Raw genomic sequence first — 23739 nt, 5'->3', positions numbered from 1 at the left:
TATTTAACTGAGAAATTCCTGTGAAAACTCGGTAAAATAATACTAACCATTTATATATTTATTAGTAAACAAAGTACAAAACTGACTTTTACCATAGAAACGCATGTGTCTTTAGATAAAACATTTTAGTGTGTATTGTTATTTTGTTTGAGTATTATATGAATGTCTATGCAGTGCTACTTGCTATAGTACATTTTACATAAAATGCATTAATCAGTACTACTAATTTTATTGATATTAGTCAATGAATGGTTGTGTACTGCATGAAAATGTTGAGAGCCTAAATAAAGGCTCTTGGTGTTTTATGACTTAACAAGTTGAGCCTATGTATATGCTCTTGGCGCTATAAGGGTTAAATAAACAAAACAACAATAAATCATAATACTAATATTAACAATAATAGCAAAACATTCTCAAGTAAACTTATCTGGGAAATATCATAAATTAATACACTCATTGTACTTTTTATTGTTGTACTCTCTCGTATAAACAATAAAATCTATCATTCGTAAATTATAATACAATCATATTAATATAATAATTTTACGTCTAATTGCATGTTTACTACACATCTATATAATCACTTTAATTTAATAATAACCTGCTATAGTCTATTTTAGAATAATACCGTATACCAGTGAACACGAAGAAATACACTTTTTGGATGATTATCATTATGAAACATTTTAAACGTTACAAAAATACTCCGGGCCTATTCCTTACTTCTGTCAGGTCTACTGTAAACATATGATCCCAACTCTATTGCAAGGTCAGAGAGGTAGCAGCACTAGTGCGAATGAAGATCTCTTGGGGTAATACATTTTAACCCATATTCGATATTATGGTGTATTTTTTATTAGTTTATATCATGCATGTGTTTTAATAACGGTTTCCAACTACTTCAGTACAACCAAGAGGGTTTGCATTATCAATGGATAAAATAAGGGACCTCTACTTCTCGAACTAGGGCAAACAGTAAATAGTCGAATGGACAGTCCATCCATATTCAGTTAATCTGATCAAAACATTTTGCAAAAATGTTTCCGTTTTACTGATTACCAGAATTAGTAATCCCAAAAATCTTCCAATATAAAAAGGAATAGGATGAGCTCAAACAAATTCTTATTAAAACGAATGACATTTCTGCCGAATTGCTAAATCTTAAGAACTATTAAGAAAAGATACAAAACCTGAGTAGCACTGGACAGTATTTCTGTATGTGTAATGTTTCTGACAGAAACCACCTTGTAAACTGCAAACAAGGTTTCCATCCTTACATTGTATCTTAGCATTCCAACCACAACCAATACAACAGTTTGTAAAACCAATACATTTTTGTTTTATTTCAATAAATCCCGTCTCCTCTTTTCAATTCGAATCCACTCTTTTTCATTAGCGATTACCAGGGAAGCTCCCTTTGCGAAAGTCAACTTCTCGGGTGTTTTCTCGCAGCGCAGTACCCTGTAGTTGTACACAACGTGGGCAATAAACAGCTTTATCTGTGTCAGCGCAAACCTCATACCTGGAATAGAAAAAAATGCAAATCAATTCAGTTTATCTGTGCTACTAACATTAATAGAATGTAGCTTTGCCGATTTATCGGCAGTGGAGTGACATATGATTGACATGGACATGTAGATAACGATGGCTACGGACGGCCTGTCCCTCCCTATTCTCATTCGCCCGATACTCGCTCATGGTACAAACTGATGACGCCCGATACTCGCTCATGGTACAACCTAAGGACGCCCGATACTCGCTCATGGCACAACCTGATGACGCCTGATACTCGCACTTGGCAAAAACTGATGACGCCCGATACTCGCTCATGGCACAACCTGATGACGCCTGATACTCGCACTTGGCACAAACTGATGGCGCCCGATACTCGCTCATGGCACAAACTGATGACGCCCGATACTCGCTCATGGCACAACCTGATGACGCCTGATACTCGCACTTGGCACAAACTGATGACGCCCGATACTCGCTCATGGCACAAACTGATGACGCCCGATACTCGCTCATGGCACAACCTGAGGACACCCGATACTCGCTCGCTCATGCCACAAACTGAAGACGCCCGATACTCGCTCATGGCACAAACTGATGAACTGTCTCCGTGTACGATAGACCAGTGAAGCGTCTGCCTTTCTCTTAAAAAGTGCGCAACTCGTTTGGGCCGCAACTACAATTGTTATCAAGTCGTCGTCTGATTCCATTAAATAATTTGACTGTAATATTTGCAGTGTCTATAGTAAATATATATTGTCCTGATAATTTGGAAAATTGTTGATCTTAAAGTTTTCTTTTTTAAAGTCATGGCCAATGTGTAACGTACTCTTTAGTTTCATGAGACTTTTGGAGTAATTTTTAACTTTTAGGATTTCTTGACTTGCACATTTTGACCTTTTGAGTAAACCTTATATTTGTATCAAGTTTAATATTTGTTGCAATTTTTACAAGTATTTAATTTTAATATTAATTTTTTTAAGTGAAGTTATATAGTAATTACAGTTTATCAAGATTTGCAAAGAAGATTAAAACGTATTTTTAAGAATTCTTAGTTACATTTTATTACACGAAGAAAATTTAATTTTTGAAGATAGCCAGACATGTTATTCAATTTTTGTGTGTGAATAAATTTTATATTCAAAACAAGAAGAATTGCATGAACTGTGTATCCTTGGTTTTCTTAACTGAACATAAAATATTCCAAGTTTTCTCAATTGACATTAATGTTAAATTTAATTTCTTCATTACAATTGCACTTTAATTGAATTAAAATTGCTGTGTATAGTAATTAATTAATAATTACATATATTATGATACCTAAGAATGAAAACAAAAGTGGATAAATATTTCAAACACATCTATGCGTAGTATCTTACATAATAAAGCCGCTAGCAAAAATAGAACAATAATTATGATTGTATTAATATTTAACTAAGATACATACAAATATGTGTAGCGTCATTAACTGTGTATTTGTACCCTTAACTCTCAATGTTGGTATGTCAATATAATCGTAACACTTTCAAACATTTAGAACCTCCATAATTATGAAACCTTAGACAAAAAATGTTATACGCACATAAATATGTTTATAACATCAAGGTCTTGATTTAGTTACAATCAATTACAAATTATGTCTGTCCTTACACCTTTTACCATCTTGAAACTTTAATAACTTATATGTTGCTGCTTGCAGTTGCTTGACTATTTGAAGAAAAGTATCAATTTTGACTTATGTTATGAAATTTTGCTTTAATTCGAATGACCGCCGTCTTCAAACGATTTATTGGTTAAGACCGGCTAACAAACTCATCCGCGCTATCTAAAACTATTGTCTCTGCGCCACGTTTATTATAAATCTAACAAGAACTTACTGGGTGCGAAGTGGCGGGGTCTTCATACCCCAACACATGTGCCAAGCCAGAGTGTCCACGAAGCACACGCACAGCCACCTACTCTCTTCTTAAGTGCTGTACTTTTCGTGCGCGTGCACCTGGGAACTGCCTGATCCAACTCTTGTCTTCTTTTTACAATTCCGATCAGGCTGAGCTGATCTGGCGGGCTTTCTATAAACTATCCCACAATTTTTAATTTTCTTTTCCTACTACTCTCACCTGTCGGGTAATCTTCCCAACAATCTATCTTAAACTATTCTAATTCTAGTTTCCTTCTGTATCCAAGCCAAGGTGGAACAGCATATGCCGAGGGCTGCGTGATCAAGGGAGAGCTTGGTCGTAAATATGCAAACTCTGGATACCTGGCGGCCTCCAGTTTAAACCTAGCCTTCCCCAAGTAGAGCGGGACAATGCTTGGGGTGACCTTTAGATCTCCGCTACTCGTGGGAACACAATGAGTACAGAATTTAAAGACAATCAAACAAAACCAGAGAGCTCTTGTAGCACTCAAAAAGTGAATGAAAATTCACGAAACACAGAGGGATTGATGATGGGCTCTGACCCTAGCAATCCTGAACAAACCCAAAAAACAGGCGGACTTCCTAGTAGAAGTCCATAAGCCTCCGACTCGGTCAGAGTCGAAACTGATGAAGAAGATGCTATATTGGAGGGCGATCACCAGAAGGAAGAGGGAGCAAAAGTCGAGAGACAGCTCCCAGTACTGCCTAAGCTATGTGGAGCCGCTAGGAAACGCATGGTCTGGTTTCGAAAAAGGGGGTACTCCCAAAAAGAAGCCAGGGAATTGGCCTTAAAACCAATCCCAGAAGAAAGAAATAAAAAATTAAACAAAAAAAGGAGGGAAAGAAACCGAAAAGACCTCACTCTGATGGATCCACTCCGGAGGCCCATCAGAGGAAGAAAATAAAGAACGAAGGAAATCAAGGGGAACACAAGGAGCAATCTGGAAAACCCCAGAAACCTTCCTACAAACAAGCGGTAGCTGGTATAAGGGTGGGGGTTTTGCACTCCAACTTTCCCGAGACCCTACTCACAACAGAACAGATGGAGAAGATCCAGAGCTTCATCCTGGAAGCTATCGTGGAAGAACAGGAGGGTCCCTACTCTCCAAGATTCTACGGTATCAACAGGAGACAAGGGGTTCTAATCTTCACCTGCGAAAATACCGAAACAGCTGAATGGCTTAAAGGAAAGCAAGACTCCCTCAAGCCTTGGGAAGAGGCCAGTCTAAGGATTGTACCAGAGGAAGAAATTCCCTCGTGCGAGAATTGCGACTGTCTATCTTCCTGATAGTACACACGATACTACCGACAAGATGATGAAGCTCCTAAAAGGACAAAACAAAGAGCTATCTGTCGGAGAATGGAACGTTCTGCGGCGAAGCGACGAGGGGAAGTCTGTCCTACTCACCCTGGCAGTCGACTGCGCTACAGCGAACAAGCTTGAGAAGGAAGGTCCATAGATCGGCTACAAGTTTGGAAAAGTTCAGCTTAGACTGAAAAAGAAACACCAAGGAAACACAGAACAACCCACAAGGGAAGAGGGGACTTCAGAGAAATCTGAGACGGTCACCACAGGAAAAAGCACCGCTGAAGAGATGGAAGTGGAGGAGGCCACGAAGGTGTCAGAGCAATCTGTACATACCTTACCAGAAAGGTCTACTCCACAAGCCAGTGCAGCGGTCGAACATGAAAGACCAACCTGTTCTCTCTTCTTGAAGAGAGGACCTTCTCTCAAAGGACCATCCGTCTCGGCTCGAGGAAGAAAAGGGGACAAAGTCTCCAAGCAATCCAAAAGAAGAGATGGGGATGGACCACCTGGGGGAGGTGGGAAAAAGGCGTAAGTATGCGCCTAATACAGATAAACCTACACCATGCAAAGGGCGCAACTGACATCTTGGGAAGAAGGTTTATCTCAACAGGCCTGGATATCGCCCTAATCCAGGAGCCTTGGATCAATAGAGGTTGCATCAGAGGACTGACAACTCAGGTAGGTAATCTCATTTATGATCGAACAATTGAAAACTCAAGAACTTGTATTCTAACTTCAAAACTAATAACAGCCTTTCCGATTACAGATCTAATAACAAGAGATCTGGTGGCGGCTACAGTGAAGGTGGCTTCACTGCAAGGGGACAGAGAGGTTACTATAGCCTCAGCCTACTTCCCCAACCCGTCAACAAGCTGCCCACCGAAAGAAATAGAAAGACTATTGCAGAGCTGCAGAGACAGAGGCTCGGCCCTCATTTTCAGCTGCGACTGCAATGCTCACCATACGTATTGGGGAAACACAAACATAAACAAGAGAGGTGAGGAACTTCTACAGTTTATGTTCAGCAATGACCTAGTGTTAGAGAATAGAGGGTCAAGCCCAACCTTTATAACTAGAAATAGGAAAGAAGTCCTAGATATAACCCTATCTACAGGACTCAAAAACATAAATATTGTAAGGTGGCACGTCTCCAAGGAGGCCTCACTATCGGACCACTGTCCAATTAGGTTCGACATAGAGGAGATAGGGGAAAGATACGTGACCCACAGGGTTCCTAAATCTACCAACTGGAGAGGTTACAGAGAGTCCCTAGCAGAAGAGTTGGAAGAAATAGGACCCTTTCAGAAAAATGAATTTGAATTAGAAAGGTCAGCACAAATAGTAGAGCAAGCTATAATAAAGGCCTACGAGAAAAACTGTCCTCCCAGGCAAAACCGGTTGAAGAGGGATGTGCCGTGGTGGACTGGGAGGTTGGAAACATTAAGAAACAAAACGAGGAAACTATTAAAATGGGCTAAAAGGACAGACGATTGTCTCCCTTATCTACAGGCCCAAAATGAATATAAAAAAGAACTTAGAACGAATAAAAGAAGAACCTGGAGGAATTTCTGTAAAAATATTAACAGCCTTCCCGAGGCATCCAGGCTTCAAAAAACTCTCCAAACGGAGCATACTAATCCAATGGGGACTCTAGTAAAGGACAATGGAGACCTAACAATGAACAGGAAGGAGACCTTAGAACTACTTCTGGAGACACACTTCCCGGGGGGTCAGCTAACTCGTAATGAGGATACTTATTCTCTATATGGGGGGGGATCCAGTCGGGAGGTGGCAAAAGCCAGACAGTTGTCTAACAGACTATTCACACACGAAAGAATTAAATGGGCGATAAGATCGTTTAAGCCATTTAAATCTCCTGGGGCGGATGGAGTTTTTCCAGCCCTTCAAGAGGGGCTGGATATTTTATTAAATACCCTTAGCATTCTATTCAGAAGCAGTTTCGCCTTAGGATATATACCAAAGAACTGGAGGATAGCACTAGTGGTGTTCTTGCGAAAAAATGACAGGGATCCAACAAAACCCAGTTCGTACAGACCCATAAGCCTAACCTCCTTCATGGTGAAAACTATGGAAAAAATAATAAATAGACACATAAGGGACGTAATATTACTGGAACACCCACTTAGTCCCACACAACACGCATACATAGAAGGAAAATCAACCACCACTGCTCTCCACAGTTTAGTGAGAGAGGTGGAGAATACCTTAGAAAAAAAGGGAGCCCTAGTCAGCGTCTTTATGGACATTGAAGGAGCTTTCGACCGAGTAGCATATCAATCCATGAAGACTGTGATGGAACGTTTTGGAGTTTCCCCAGACGTAGTCAAATGGATAGTAGCCCTCCTAAAAAGCAGATAGGTGAAAGCCAAGTACGGGGACGAATCGGCTGCGATCACGGCCCAAAGAGGCTGCCCCCAGGGGGAGTCTTATCTCCTCTCCTGTGGGCGATGGTAGTGGATGATCTCCTAAGAAAAGCAGAGAAGAGGGGAATAAGGCTACTATGTTATGCGGACGACCTAGTGCTTATGATTAAAGGGAAAAACATAGGCAGGCTGGAACGCCTAATACAAACATAACTGAACTTCATAAGCAACTGGTGTCATGGGGAAGGTCTGCGGATCAACCCATCAAAAACTAATATGATTACCTTTACCAGGAAAAAGAAATTCCAGCTAGCAAAACCGGTCCTGGAGGGAATCAGCATTAACCAAACAAAGGAAGTGAAGTATCTGGGTTTAATCCTGGATGAGAAGCTCACTTGGAACTCCCATATTAGAAACAAGACATCCAAAGCAATAATGGCCCTCGGGGCCTGTAAGAGACTCTTTGGATTTAAATGGGGACTTAAACCCAAAATGATAAATTGGATTTACGAAACCATAGTAAAACCAATGGTCACATATGCTGCTCTAGTGTGGTGGCCGAAGGTCGAACAAACAACAGCTGCAAAAAGGCTACAGAGTCTTCAAAGGTTAGCTTGCTTAAGCATCACGGGAGCAATGAGCTCCTGCCCAACACTTGCAATGGAAGCGGTTCTGGGTTACACTCCTCTTGGCCAGGAAGTGATGAGAACAGCTGCGATGAGCGCAATGAAGCTACTAGGAACAAAGGCAATGAAATGCTACCTCCCTAGAAGGCCACATGAAGATATTGGAAAATTTTCCTGAGGCTGAAATGCTAACCAAAGTATCTGATACTATGGTTAAGAAATACTCCTTTGAAAACCCATATACGGTCTCTATCGGAAATAGGGAGGAATGGATTAAAAGGGAGGCCTACCCTAAAAAAGGAGTCCTGAAGTTTTTCACTGATGGTTCACTCCTAGACTCTAGGGCAGGATATGGAATACATGGACCTGGAGTTGACATGGCTGTGCCCCTAGGAAGACATGCCTCAGTTTTTCAGGCGGAGGTCGTGGCAATAGATTCGTGTTCCAGAAGACTCACACAGTTGAGGACAAAAGGATTATCATACCTAATACTCTCTGATAGTCAGGCTGCACTGAAGGCACTGGATACCTGTTCGATTGATTCGAGAGCGGTCTGGGAATGCAGAAATGCTCTAGCAGAGCTAGCAACAAATAACAGAGTAACACTCGGTTGGGTGCCGGGTCATGAAGGAATTCATGGGAATGAAAAAGCGGACATCCTCGCCAAAAAGGGAGCAGATCCACATTGGTGGGGCCTGAGCCAGGTTGTGGGATAGCCTTCTCCAACATTAAAGCTCTGGTTAACGATTGGGAAAAGAGGACAAGATACAAGAATTGGAGCAGAGCCTCGGGTTTAAGAATATCTAAAATGTTTATCTCTCCTTATGCAAAAGGGTGGACAGCTCTCCTAGACCAGAATAAGGAGGATATAAGACTGATATTGGGAATGTTGACAGGACATGGCCCTCTGAGGAAGCACCTTTTGAAGGTAGGCCTTAGTCGGAGCAGCGAATGTAGACTCTGTGGAGAAGAGGAGGAGTCAGCAGAGCACATTTGGTTGGATTGTCCTGCCATCGTAGAGACTAGGAAAAGATACTTGGGAGCATATCTCCTCAGCCCCAAGGACATCAGAGAACAGGAGCCCTTAAATCTGATTGGGTTTTGCAAAAGCCTCGGTTTTTGAGGGCACAAATTAAAGTAAGGGAGGCGCAAAGGTCCTTTTAGAACTAAGTGCGGGGACAAAGTGTCCTCTTCCCTCAGAAGGAAAAAAAAAAAAAAAAAAACAAGAACTACTGTAGCCTACTTGAAACTTGTTTGCTCGCTATCTAGAAATCTTACGAAAATTAAAAAAAAACACACTTAAAACAAATATTATAATTGATGTCAGAATTTAAAAACGCAGCTTTGTTTCGGTTACAATGCATAATAACTTATATATAACCAATCATATTCCAAACTTTTTATGTATGCCATCTTTAAACCTTAAAAGAAATCGAAAAAAGTTAAAAAATAAAAGTAGTTTATAATTACCTAGTATATAGAAAAATGCACGATTTACGTGTATGTTGGGCATTGGTTGAGTTAAAATTTCTGATCGAATGAAAATGGCCACTATCTTGATTAGTGGTAAGACTAATAGTGCTAACGAAATCATCCAACCTGTGTGCCTACCAAGTTTAGTTTGAGTAATTTAACAATTACGGCAGTTAACGTGCGCTATCATTATTTTGTAACAGCCCATTTACAGGGTGTTTACAAAAGAGTGACACTACTAATGATTTCAAAGAAAAATTGTTCAATAAAAGTCTGAAGTCGAGCAAGTGGCCTTTTAGCTGTTAACCGCCGTTTTTTATTTTGTATAAAAAAATTATCTGTAGAACTAGGTAAAGCTATAAATACCAAGCTTTGTAAATAGCTTATTGCAAATAATAAATCAATGAAAAACTAATTGTATGATTTGCTTTAATATGAACAAAATGGCGTAGAACATTTTTTAAGCCGAATAACAAACAAAACAGTATAAAACAAGATGAGAACTATTTTGCAATTTTTATAACAGTTCCTACAGTACTTTGAACAACGAGATCTATTACACACAAGCGAGAACGATCACTTTATATATGCATGTACATACATATGATCTGATTATGATAGTTTTAAATTTCTGGGAGGGTTTTGGGTTTCCGAATATGGATTCAGATAAAATTCCAAACATTTCTAGGAAATCCCGTTGTGAAGCCGTTTACAATAGGCAGAATTCTATGAAACCTACCTAAAAGTCCTACATTCCATGCAAACTACGAATATCTGAGCAATGAGCTATAGAATATTTTGTTATTGTGGCAGATTATGGTCTGTACATTGTGAGTTTTTTTAAGTCATCGCCTGTAATCACATTTTAAACGGGTTTCAAGGCGTAACCATCATGTAGTTTAAGAACTAAACTGGTAGTTACTCCAAGTAACACCGTGTTTCTATGTAATTACACAAGTAGATACATACCAGGACAAATTCTTGGCCCCTCTCCAAACGGCAAGTATGTGTACTGGGGTCTCGTCTGCTTGACTTCGTCACTGAACCTCTCCGGGTCAAACACATCCGGTTCCGGATAATACTTGGCATCACGTTGTAGAGATAACACAGGAATTACCATCTACATAGACCACACAGAGTATTACGCCTTCTGTATGTGTTATGCCATAAATAGATGTAGGGGAGAACGTTGTACCTTGGCCCCAGTTGACAAAAAATTATTTTTATTTTTAATTAAGTAAATATTACAATACTAATATTAATATTATCTAAAAGCTTATCATTTAAGGAATCTACCAATAACTTGAAAATGAACGTATGATATTTAATAAGTGTATAATAAATTTTAAGGAATCTATCAATACTATGAAAATGAACTTATGCTATTTAATAAGGGTGTAATAAATTATAATCTACACCCTTGCAGACCATCCTGAAGTACAACACTATTTAGTACCTTGGTATGCAGGGTGTTGTATCTTGAAACTAGGTGAAAGAGTGCTTACAACAAAATCAATTTAACAAAACAAATCTAATTTAATGCTCATTTTAACAAAGATAAAAAAGGCTTCTTTATCTACCACATTAGTTTACAGGATTTTACAGGAAACTTAAGTGATCGCTTCAAACGCTCTGGTTAACCTGTAGTTGAGGGCGTTGGCAATTTATATATTATTTCTTCTTCATCAATTTCATTTGTTAAGATGAAAGTTTTCTTTCCTGTTATGACAGGGTATTGGATTTCATGCACATCTATTTTGTTTATTACGTAATATAATATGCTATAATTGTCTGATTGTTAAATTATTTTAGGTTTTCTATTTAATCCTTTAATATTAGTAGCCAAAGTGACCTAACCTCAAAATACGATTGACTTAGCAGTTTGTCTGCTAGTTTTGTGTTCAAAAGCTTCAATAAGTTTGCATTTCAAGAATTCTCCACTGAAAGTATTACGTTAGCTTAATCTCACTTCATATAATCAATCCTCGAAATGTAGAGTTATACTTTTTGTAACACATAACAATGGCAGATATTACTATCCTTTCAAACCATCCATCGTCAATAATAAACTTTAAACAAAGAATTTATTATACTATTACTATCTCATACGTACCGGAGTTCCATTTTCCACTGTCAGTGTTTTTCCGTTAATATCAAGATCAATTGTTCTAGTACATACACGAATCAAGTTAAATATAGCTGGATATTTTCTGTGACTCTCTGTTGGACAGAAATAATTTATTGTAAGATTTAACATAGAGCACGATAAACAACAAATTTACTGTCAATGGTTTACATTAGGTACACTAGAACATAGATTAGGTTACACCTTGACAAGAAATGCAACAGAATTCTAGGTAAATTTAAGCAGCGTAGTGGGAAGCACATGTGCCACAGACAGTACTGTATAAGGTTATAATGAATAGAGATTTAGTTACACTCTTACAACTTTTATTATAAGTACATTTAGAGTTCAAGCTGCATTTGTTTTAAAGTAGATTCCAACGCTCCATCCATTTTATAATGGACATCTTTAGGATGAGTCAACTTTTTGCAGTAAATCAAGCACTAAAATATTTTTCTAACTGTAACTTTTGATGTCTTCCATTGTAGTTATAAAAATACAAATACAGGCTCATCCTAAAGAGATCAAAATTGTACTAGCAATTCAACAAAACGTTGGCATTTAATTTATAATAAGGAAACTTAGCATTGAAAGGCTAAGTACTATTATATGACTATGTTTGTATTGATATCTTTGTTACCCCACTTCCATTAGTTTTTAAATAAAAGAACAATATCTGACTTGAATAACACTTTATAGTTACCTAGAAGAACTTTATCCAGATATGACAAATTGTTGAGAGTTTCATAGTCGATATCTTCCTTATCGCCAAAAGCTCCATGAAGTTCCTCGAACAGTCTGTCCTGTACGTGAGAATTCATAGCTAACTCGTACAGTGTATGACTTGCAAGCATTGATGAAGTTTCTGATGCTTCCAGGTAAAATGTCATTGAGTAGAACATCATTTCTTTATAATCATCCCCTGGAAACCAAATTGGAAATTGTTGGTTGTTTAATCTACCATTCTTTTGTACAAACACTGAGAGGATAAGAAGGTGTGGTGCTTCAAAGTTTATAGTCTCATAACTATGATTTTAAGCGTGAGCATTGTTATAACTAAAAGTAGTTTAATACTTTTACTTGCACTATTCGGTTCTTTGAAGAATGCTCCCGCAACTATGAAAAATTGTCTGTACAATCTAAATTGTGCGATTTAACTAGGAACTTGCTAATTTTTTATTCTAACGATGTAAAGAGTTCATTTTTGAGCTTCTTTGCCGCCGACTTTTGTGGGATCTTTTCAGATGAAAATGGCTCCAGATTCCAAGAGTCAGGTGTGTGACAGCATCAAATTCCAGACACTGCACTAAGAGGTGAACTGGAACTAAACTCAGTATTTATATATCTATATAACAAACATAATTTAACTGATGAATCAAGTTGCACAAAATAACATAATAGTTATGAATAAAAGAAAGAAATAGCTGAGCTAGCGCTTGCACAGATATTAAATGCTGACACAATGGCAAGGCAGCTGAAAGTAGTTACAGTGAAATGTAATTGAGGATTGTAATTAGGATTGATTCAAAGTTTAACAGAACCGACCCCATCACAGCCAGGTAATAATCAGCCATTTGAACTAACAGGGCGGTTTGGCCCACAAGTCGTTCATCAGGGGAAACATACGCCTGTAAAATGTATTCACCACTAGTATGAGTTCGTCAGGTTCACATTCATCCTAATGACATGGTCCAGCACGCCACCCCTCACAGGGGCTCCGATAGAGTAGTTGTGAGTGGTTCGATTGAATACCGCCTTTCTGTGACTGTAGGTGTACACCATTACATTTCTAATATACAGGTATATAATGGAAGGATCGTCAGATGATCTGATTCCATAAACAACTGAGTTGATGAAACACGTTTACATTAATTTATTTAGAGCTGCCTTAATTGTCGATTTCAATAATCAATACTATTTTATTACAGTTGAGCATAAAATTATTCATGCAATAGACTAAGTCAGAATACTATTTTATTTTACTACAGTCTTTTAGTAGTATGTCTACAATATCTTTATACTAGTAAGGATATTAAACTAATAAATATCACAATCCAACATATATAAAGCAACTAGTAGCAATAACAGACTATATCATGAACATGTTCACACTAGTGAGGGCATTCAAAAACAATTTTAAATCATAATCAAATACTGTATTTAGAATACAAAAATAGTAATATACAAAAATATAAATTTGTACATTACAATAACACACTTAATTTGCTGTCTAAATATATTCCCAATACTTTAACAGATTAGTTATTAGGCTATTAATATATTGATGGATTAAATAACAGTTATGTATATGTTCAGTTTTACTATTATTGATTAATAATTAGATTTTTTAAACCACTCTGATGCTTATCTAATTTTTTTATTAGATAATGCTGGACTTAAGAAATAGTTTTTAAGGTAGTTAATGACTACCATATATCAAATGGAGTATGGTCTATAAGGAGTTTGGTAAAAGCACGTAAGCATAGCTCAAGATGTACATTTTTTGCTAAACTCCTTGTAGACCATCCTCCATTGGATCTGAAGTCACTAACTACCTTAAAAACATTTTCTTAAGTCCAGTATTCATTTACTAAGTTTAAATTTCACAATTTGAGCCAAGACAAGAGTATTAAACCCTCTAGAACAGGACCTACATTGTAAATATTTCAAACTTTAAACCAGCATAATTTGTTATACAGTGAACCCTTTGAGGTTGTATTTGTGGTATTGTACTATAATAATAAAGACCTTTAATTTGATGTACTACTCGACCTATGCTCTTATTTAAGATTTTCTTCTGACTCCTTGCTGGCCATCCTCCTGACACGACAAAAAATGGTAGTTACTTAAAAAATCAGTTTAATACGTGCAGTAATGATGTATCAAGTTTTCTTGCATAATTGAAGATTGTACAGTAACAGAAAAATGAAATAGTACCTACATTATACATCTGGTACTGGTTAAAAAGATTCATGTAAACAAAAATTTAAAGAACTTTATTATGAAATATGATATAACTCTTGTTTAATTGTGTTTAAACTGTTGCGTTATATGGCCACATCAAACAAAATAACACATCAAAACATCCACCAATAAAACACGAGGGTTGCATACAGTATTGTAACCAAAAAGCTGACTTCCTAACAATATTCATTGACAACATTATCTCTTGGGTCAAAATTATGGAATACCCTGCTAAATAGATCCTGCAGTATACTATATTCAAAAGACAAATTGGCTTTTTCGTCTTGTATCATCTATTTTATGAAGTAGATGGCCTTTTGATATTAGTAATAAATGAAACAATGATTTTTAATATTATGGAACTTTTTATCAGTATTCCAAAATGTATTTAATTTAATTTATTACTTCTTTTAGAAAGCGTGGACAAACTGAAGCATTGCATTGTTCTGAACATTGTGTTGTACAACAATGTGTTTTCAATGTGACCATGTATGACCAATTACCATGTAATATTTACCCTTACAAAAGTATCATTTAACAAAACAATCTATTTACAGAGGTAGTAGTATTTCAACAAACCTGATTTCTTCATGAAGTACTGAAATAGATCATTTCTGTTTACATTGTTTTTCAGCCTGTATTGGACCATTTCTTTCACAACTGATTCTATATAATCATTAACTACAGTTGGTACAAACCTGCAACATACATTATTCCAGATACATTTGCACAAAAGGTACAAATATAATTTTTATTTGTTGCAAATTGTTTCATTTGTTTCTGTAAGGTGATGTTTGACATGCCATTAGTTTGTGAATTATTAAAAGTAAGTTTTTAGTCCCATATTTATGCGCATTTTGACTTAGTGATGCTACTGTAGAAGAATACATTATCGAGTTTATAAATGTTGAACCAAATTTTATTGGGTTTATTAGATGTTAAAAAAACAAGTAACAGTTATGTAGTCTATGTGTTGAATGCATCCGTGTCATCAGCATCAAGACATTGGGGGGGGACGAATGGAGGGTCCGGGCTTAGGCTTCTTTTAGGACAAGAAGCTTAGAAAATTGCACCTAGCCCTATAGGGAACTTTGCGCTGCCACCGGAGTGACAGGATATTTTGGATGGGTAAGGTTGGGAGTAGGGGCCACCTATTGAAATTGATGAGGAAACATTTAGGGCACTAATCCCAAGTCATGCCCCATAGGAAGAAGGAGGAGGCAACTCTGAACCAGCCTCTCCAGTCAAAGGACACAGAGGGTGGCACACCCTTGAAGTGAACTCAGTTATGGTTTTGGGAGATACAAACATCAATTTACTACCAAAATCGTCCAATGATGTGATCTATTTACACTGACTCTTGACAAATCAATCAATCACCGACAATCACAAAAATCGCTTAGGCGAACGATTATAAGTAGTCTATTTTCGAGTAAAAATTACATTAATGTTGGAACTTTCAAATAAATCACAATCAAACGCTTCAATCACAAAATTAAGGTTAATTCTTACTATTTCTACTGGCTTCTACCTGTACCCAGTACTTCAGTAACCAAGTCAATATGTACTCACCCTGATTTAGACTCATATATTATATCATATGTTACAGAGTGCTCCCTAAATGGTAAGGTACAAGTTCCAGCTACTGCTACTGCTAAACTAGTCCAAGAACTTATCAGGAATGGCGGTAAGCATGTACAGTATTTGTATCATAAAGGTATCTGTATCAGTAACCAGCACCGGGTATTATCCGTTTGCTGTAACTTGTACTGTCTCTACAGACCGGTACAGTAACCGGTACAAAAAATATCTTTTGTAGTAGTCCCGACGTGATCAGTTGTCAAAGTAGTGAGTGATTCTGAGCACTGTACTGTGTTCTGTACTGTTCTGTACTGTGTTATAGTTTCTTTTTCTAAAGAAGATCCCTGGCGGAGCCGGGTTCCATCGACCTCTCTCACACAATAAACTTGGCTCATATACTTCAAATGTCTACCACATTAAAATATACACCTATATTACATTGTTAAAAATTGTTTACAGTTTGGTTAGTACTCACCCATGTATTAGAGCAAAATAAAAATATTTTTTGTGTTTTTTAGATTGTGATTACAAAAATATAGAGAAAAACTGGTATTGGAGGAATTCCATACCGACTCTCCACTGATTCGGACACCACCACCCCAGAGATGATTTCTGGGTGCGCCATTGGGTAGAGGGACCTATATGAATTTAGAAATTTACTGTCAGAACCCGAAAAGCTACATCTCATGTGGTTTTTAATTTTCTCTGTGCTTTATTATTGCTATCCTGCTTATAGAAAGCGTCTTGAGAGAGGACATTGGCAGGATTCAAGGATACAACACTCAGCCATCTGTTTTGTATTCTGTCTGTGACGATTTGACCACGTGTCCTCTCATTAAGATGCGGCTAATGTTTTGTCTATAGAGCAGGTATGCATAGTGATTATAGTCTGCATGATCCAAAAGAGCCTAACATTTGGAGAACCTATTTTTCTTTTTGAGAAACTTGTGCAAAGAAGCAAAACTGGTCTCACAATGTAGCAGCCACTAGGAGAGCCAACTTCATTTCAATCGGTAGGAGAAGTTTTTCCTATTTTGGCCTCAAAATGTACAAAGAACTACCCTATAGCTTAGAAGCACATAGTCGTCTACTTTTAGATCTAAAGTTAAGGATTTTGTGATATGTAGTAGTAAGTGCCTGTTGATTTCTTTATTTTTACCAATTAGATTTAGATACATTATTTATAGATTCAATACATTAAGTCAAGCATAGAATAAGTACTAGAATTAAGACTAACTCGAGTTACTCTGAAAAGCAGTCAGTGTATATTGAGAGACAGTCTATATAAAAAAAGTATTTTTATTTATTTATAAGAACAACTTACAGAACTTGACATATTAAATTTATTGGTTAATCCCTAAGTCATGGCACAATTTTATTTAAAGGGATAAGACCTTGGATAATAGTTATGAATAAAGCAACTTGCCTGGGCCTATCATTACTAAACCATGATTATTGATAATGGACACTACTTACTTACTTCTTCATTCAGAAGTGATAACAAATATATTTTAAGTCTAGCTATAAGGTTTATCAATTACAACTTTATTACAAAAGATTTTCAATTAACTTTTCTGGGAGCTTAATTTCTTAGGTATTCTTTACAAAACTTGTCAAAGTTAATTTTTGTTATATCTCAAGGTCATGATCTTAACTAAAGATTTTACCTCAGCTATAGTTAAACGACCTTGAGATTTACTCCATAAGAACAATGTCAATTTATAAACACATAATATTTAATAAGATAATGAAAACATGGGAAGAATATCAAAAGTTGATAGATTTACTTACAAACATTTTGCACTCAATACGTAAAAATCTATCAGTAACTAATGTATATAATATAAGCTTTTAACTGTTGCAATTTAACTTTATAGAAACATTGCGTATTACAAAAGGTTTTATGAATTAGCAGTCTATAACACTTTTTACTTTTCGTTACATTATCTATACTTTACTTTATATATATAAAGAGGGTGATTTGAACAGGGATGATTTTGGATTTTGGGCTCTGAATGTCATATTGAGTGAGGTTTTGCTGAAATTTTCGGTAAGTGGTACCATGAGGACAATTGCTGAGTTTGTTTAAAAAATCTATCCGCAAAAAATGTTCAAGTATTTATTGTAGGAAACAAAGTATATAAATCATCAGCAAACTAAATTTTACGCACTGTCAGGGTTATGAACATTATTACTTAATCACATCCACCTTTCTTTCACTATATCAACAAATACTTACCTCAATCCGATCAAGTTTCGAAGCCTTGGCATGAGACGTAGAATGGTGGTCTTCCACCAGACTTGTAATGTTTCCTTAGTAAACAAATAGCCAACCTTGCGGAACACAGCATTGGGGTCTGTGAAGCAGTCACTATTCATGCCAAACACACTATTGGATACATTGTCCATAGTAAACAGTGTTGCCAATTCCTTTGCCTAGAAGTGCCGATGTGTTATTAATAAAATAAGTTCTAAACCAACCTGTTTTAACAACCAAATGCCATTAAAACCATTCAAAAGTCTGTAAATCTATACCTATCAATCAGTAAAAGTATCCTTTATTCATTTTGTACAATATACAGAATAGTGTTACGTTTATTAACATCAAATAACTAAAATAAAAATGCTGTGTAAAAATATGTTAACATTCAACACTATATTAAAATTCAACTTACTACATGACTAGATATCTTTTACCATTGTATTTCAAAAAAACCTAATTATAAAGCCCCTATTGTTTCTCAACAAAGTGATCCTCTGAGATATCAAGACCTTTAGTTTGTCAAATAACACCACAGCTACCTGTCCCATTAACCCAGGAAGTTCCCACAGTTACGTTAACATACAATTTTGACACCACAAAATCCATTCTGAAGTCCCTCATGTCGCAATGGCCTCCAATGGTGTAACTTCCCAGCTTAAAGATTTTCTTATTGCAGTTTTAAAGTCGTTAAATTTTTACTACACTAAAAAATTAAGTTGTCTGTCTTAGATGAATTAGTGCTGACTGGCCAATATCTTCTGAAAGAGCACAAGAATATTGAAATTACAAATTGTACAATGTAACTCTGTATGGCGTGCACAAGTATTAGTTACCAAGAGTGGAAATTAAAAGAAAAGGATGGTTACTGACTATTTCTAAAAATTAATAAATTCACCTTGTTAACCGCGAATTATCTACCAAAAATTGATACTCTTGTTCAAAAAATTTCAAAGTTTTTCAATTATTGATTTACAAACAAATAATCACTAATCCCTATTTCTTTGGAGGAGAGGAAATTCACAGCTTTTGAAGTTTATAGAAACCTGTATGCATTCACCAGAATCCCTTCTGGTGTTAAAAATGGTGTTCATGTTTTCAACGAGTCATTGATTCTATTATTGATAAAGAGCACATCAAAGGAACTTTGTTTGCCTCAGCACCATTGCAGTCGGTGAAGAAACCCAATCCGACCGTGAATTTATGGAATGTGCAAACCTTTTAAAATTTCTGGAATGTGCTAATAAGTATGGTCTAATTCAATGAATAAAGGTCTGTATTTTCCAAAGAAACTGTGTGTATTCTTGGACACCATATGAACTACAGAACTAACAAACCTGACCCAGAGAGGATGAAACCTATTGCTTACTCCCAAAGACCAAGCCTCACTCAAAAAACTTGTTCTTGCATGTTTTGCTTAATACTCTAACTAAGTTCCCCATTTCTCTGATAAAATTTACAGTTTCACTTCCTGCAATACTTTTCCGTTATCTCCTAATGGGATAAAAGACTTCCAAACAATAAAAAAAGACATAGCCAATGCTATCATCACAACTATAACTTATAACCCTCCTTTTGTTGAAGTGAATGCCTCAGATTTCACCCTCGCCACAAAATGACAATGTGATTATGAATTATCATTTAAAACAAATTTTAAATATCACATAAACTTCCTTTATCTAGATATTTAAACCTTTTGTGAAACAAAATTGAAAGACATTGTAGTTGAGAGAGTAGACAAAACTAATAACTTAGAATAGTTACATGTACCTCTAAATCTTTCCCAAAGTGTTTTTGAAGATAAGCATCTAATCGAGGAATGATTTCTTTCATGAAAGGGAAAATCTCCTTCATCCTGCTTGAAGTCATTGTTGATACAATCTTGGCTCGATTGTGTTTCCATCTGAAAATAAAAATCACGAAAATTGTCTCCAAAGAAAAAATGGGGTTAGTTAACGCATTTAAGGTAAATTCCTGCTGTCTTAGCTAAAACTATGAGTATTTTATTTATCTTAAGTTACTATTATCAATGATGACAGAATCAAGAGCAACATCAAAGGCTTCCAGTTCATACTGTGTTTAACTATTGCTTATTGCAATATTAACTTCCCCAGATATTCAGTTCAGTTCATATTCAGTTATACCCTATTTTAAATTACGGGTACAAAAAAAATTGGAAATGTTACTTTACTATAAACCTTTTTATCTAGTTTCTTCATAGCTAGTTTTCATAAGTGTTTATACTCAATTGGTGTGACTTCCAACGAGACGGAGCGCGGACGGTGGAGTCACCTCTGGTGCCGCGCAGGGTTCAATACTCGGCCCGGATCTCTGGAATATCGCTTATGACAGCCTCATGAGATTCGAGATGCCAGAGGAAACCGTCTTAGTTGGGTACGCCGATGACGTTGCGGCTCTCATGGCCGCACGCAACGTTGAGCTGGCCCAGCTAACGTTGAACCAGTTCATGCGAGTGGTCAACGCCTGGATGTCCGATCACGGTCTTTCCGCTTGCTCTGAACAAGACGGAGATCGTGATTCTCACAAAGAAGAGAATTCACACCGTCGTCCCGCTGCGAGTGGGAAGGGAAGTGGTCCAGTCAACGCGTGCCGCCACCTCGGAGTCATGGTGGACAACAAGTTAAGCTGGAGAGATCAGATCTTCCGCTCGGCGGACAAGGCTGCTAAGGTGGTCTCTTATCTTAGTAAACTGATTGCCAATGTCGGGGGTCCTAGGTCCAGCAAAGGACGGTTATTGATGTCCGCAGTCCAGTCCGTGCTCCTTTATGGGGCAGAGGTGTGGGCAGACACTCTTACCAAGGAATTTTATAGGTTGCGACTCGCCCGGGTTCAGCGTCAAGCTGCGCTCCGGGTGTGTTCCGCCTATCGGACAGTATCCGAGTCCTGGTGGTTGCCGGAGTCATCCCTGTCAAGCTCTTGTCAGGGGAGAGGAAGGCGATTTATCAGAGACAAGGCGAGATCGGCAAGGACGCAGCAAGATCCGTAGAGCGTGCCCGAACCTTCCAGCAGTGGCAACACAGCTGGGAGCACGAAACCCGAGGACGATGGACTGCGCGACTCATCGAGCAGGTTAAATCATGGGTCGAAAGGTGGCATGGCGAGGTGGACTACTACCTCACACAGTTCCTGACAGGTCACGGCTATTTCAAGTCGTACCTGAACCGGATGGGCAAGACCGGTTCACCTGATTGCATCTACTGCCCGGGCGTTCCCGACGACGCGGAACACATCTTCTTCCGCTGTCCACGTTGGGAAAGGCCCCGCCTAGAGGCCACAAGAAAAATCAGTGTTTTTTCGGTGGATACGGTCTGCGAAAAGATTATGGAGGATGAGGGGAACTGGGATTGTTTGTCACAGTTCGTCCGGGGCATTCTCCTGGAAAAGAAACCCGATCTGGACCGCGAAGTGGCCCAGATCCCTTGACCGAGCGGCTGGATAAGGAGCGAGCCCCACGGGCTTAAGCCACATTTAGGCCTAGCCTGAAGTAATGTGATAAACAATACCAGGTTAGAATCCTAAAGAGTAGATGAGGTTTTTTAGTGGGTAAACCCGTTTTTAGAGGGAGTCCCACACTACAGACTGGCCACCTGCATGCGTAATTGCATTTTTCCTGCCTCTCCCTCAAAAAAAAAAAAAAAAAAAAAAAAAAAAAAAAAAAAAAAAAATACTCTGTAACATACAGTGATCCATCTTAGGTTCCTGTCAGTCATTTATTATGTAAAAGTCTGGTTCAGTGCTGGAGATTGTGGTTCAGTGATTCGGTATGCTAATGTTGACAAGACCAAATTGAAGTATCTTCAAATATATTGTATTTCCAAAATAGAAACATTTTTATGAAATCATCTGCCAGGTATGCCCTTTTCTATAGGTACTACAAGAAATGGAGTGAGAAGCTACAGGTAATAGTGCTTACCTTGCTTTTCTATAGGGACTTTGTTCAACCATTTCATTAGTTTTGAATTGCGGAACAAATTAAAAATATTGTAAGGATTATTGAAAACTTTTAAATTAAATTTTAAGAGCACACAATAGACGTATGACATTACTAAATATTATGTATGAAAAATTAGCGATGTATGCACAAAATCTACATCTAATTCAGTATTAGTTATCGAATACTTATTCAGATGAAATTTATTGCAAGTATCACTACTTATACATACCACTACGTATTAATAATAATAAATATTGCTCAGTTGTAAATTACATGTGAGACAATATAATAATAGAATTTTAAAGAAATATAAATAAATATATAAGAAAATAGACATACATATAAAGTCTTTGGAATGATTGATAACTAATCAAAATTTTACCTAAAAATTTACATTCACACTGTACACCACAGTTTAGTAGTAAATATATTGGGACAACTCTTGAACTTAAAGGTAACTATAAATTAAAGGTGAACACCAAATCGATTAATACTAATTACATTAATTTCTATGTATATCATTTCATTTCGTGATAAAATTAAATGAAGTATTATGAGTATGGATATAACTCTTGTTAAACTTACTCCTCTCCTTTGAGGCAAAATGGATCTTCATAGAAGTAAGGCTCAAGCTTTTTTGAGACGGTAAACTCGTTATCGTGGAAATGAGAAAAGTTGCTGGCCATGACTTTCTGAATTAGCTGTGGGCTGCGGAGTAGCATACGAGGTGTGTAGATGCTGTACACTCCGACCGCCTCACAGTCCGGATAGTCTCTGTCGCACACCACAACATTCTCTTAATAACTGTAATTATTGTATTTAAATAATACGATCATGGAAATAGTGCACTATGTGATAATACCTATCTCTAACAATACTCACTATATTATCTCACTAACCATTTTAAACATTGTCAACCCTTAAGTTAACAACTCAGATGTGTTTGACTCTGACTTCATGGTTAGGAACTCTGTTGACATAAATTTACAACTGCAAAGGGTTAAGACATTTTAAATGTGAGAATTCTTAAGTTTAAACAGGTTATACAATATATTATTTTAAAATGTAAACAGGGGCTCAAACATTTTGCAAAATATAGTTTGTCAAATGAAGTTTCAAGCACATGTGACTGTTAGGAAAATAGTTTATTAGGGAACAACTTTAATTACTTTGTAGGATCACAAGTAGATAGAACATTGTGATTTCATCTCATTTGGATTAAAAAAACAAATTGTTTGATTGAGAGCTCACTGCATTCTCAGATTAAATCTGGTAAGCTATAACATTATAAATATTTAATCTAACAAAATCTTGAACATTTCCAAAGTCGAATAGACTATAAAATATATATATATATATATATATATATATATATATATATATTGCGTTCTCTCTTAGATAGCAGAGTAAAGATAATTTTACAATTTGTGTATGTGTCAGTATTTGGCAAAAGTTGTGTGTCCTCCATTGAACAAACTCTGATAATATAGGATGGATGCTCCAGCAGCCAGTTTCTCAAGGATTTTATGGCAGTCTTCTCTGGAAATCCTGTTACGGATTGGGGTAGAATGTTGAATAACATTTCTCCTTGATATGAAGGTTTCCTTGAGAAATAGGCTGAGATGATGTTGA

General features: G+C 37.0%; 1 protein-coding gene across 3 annotated transcripts in view; it reads right to left on the bottom strand.

Annotated features, from left to right (window-relative positions):
• Window positions 1-372: 372 nt before the first annotated feature.
• LOC124364652 (probable cytochrome P450 28a5) overlaps window positions 373-23739 on the bottom strand; it is a 79938-nt gene continuing 56571 nt past the window's right edge. For all 3 annotated transcript variants that reach the window (XM_046820282.1, XM_046820281.1, XM_046820283.1), the window contains exons 3-10: window positions 22693-22881; window positions 19923-20055; window positions 18132-18328; window positions 14891-15009; window positions 12051-12269; window positions 11336-11442; window positions 10192-10342; window positions 373-1522 (exon numbers count right to left, since the gene is read on the bottom strand). In XM_046820282.1, coding sequence (XP_046676238.1) covers window positions 1341-1522; window positions 10192-10342; window positions 11336-11442; window positions 12051-12269; window positions 14891-15009; window positions 18132-18328; window positions 19923-20055; window positions 22693-22881 — 1297 coding nt within the window. In that variant the 3' untranslated portion in view covers window positions 373-1340. The remainder of the gene's footprint in view (window positions 1523-10191; window positions 10343-11335; window positions 11443-12050; window positions 12270-14890; window positions 15010-18131; window positions 18329-19922; window positions 20056-22692; window positions 22882-23739) is intronic.

Source organism: Homalodisca vitripennis, chromosome 6 (assembly GCF_021130785.1).
Source record: "Homalodisca vitripennis isolate AUS2020 chromosome 6, UT_GWSS_2.1, whole genome shotgun sequence".
NCBI lineage: Eukaryota > Metazoa > Arthropoda > Insecta > Hemiptera > Cicadellidae > Homalodisca > Homalodisca vitripennis.
Note: the sequence above shows the minus strand (reverse complement) of the source record. Positions and strands in the feature narration are given on the sequence as shown.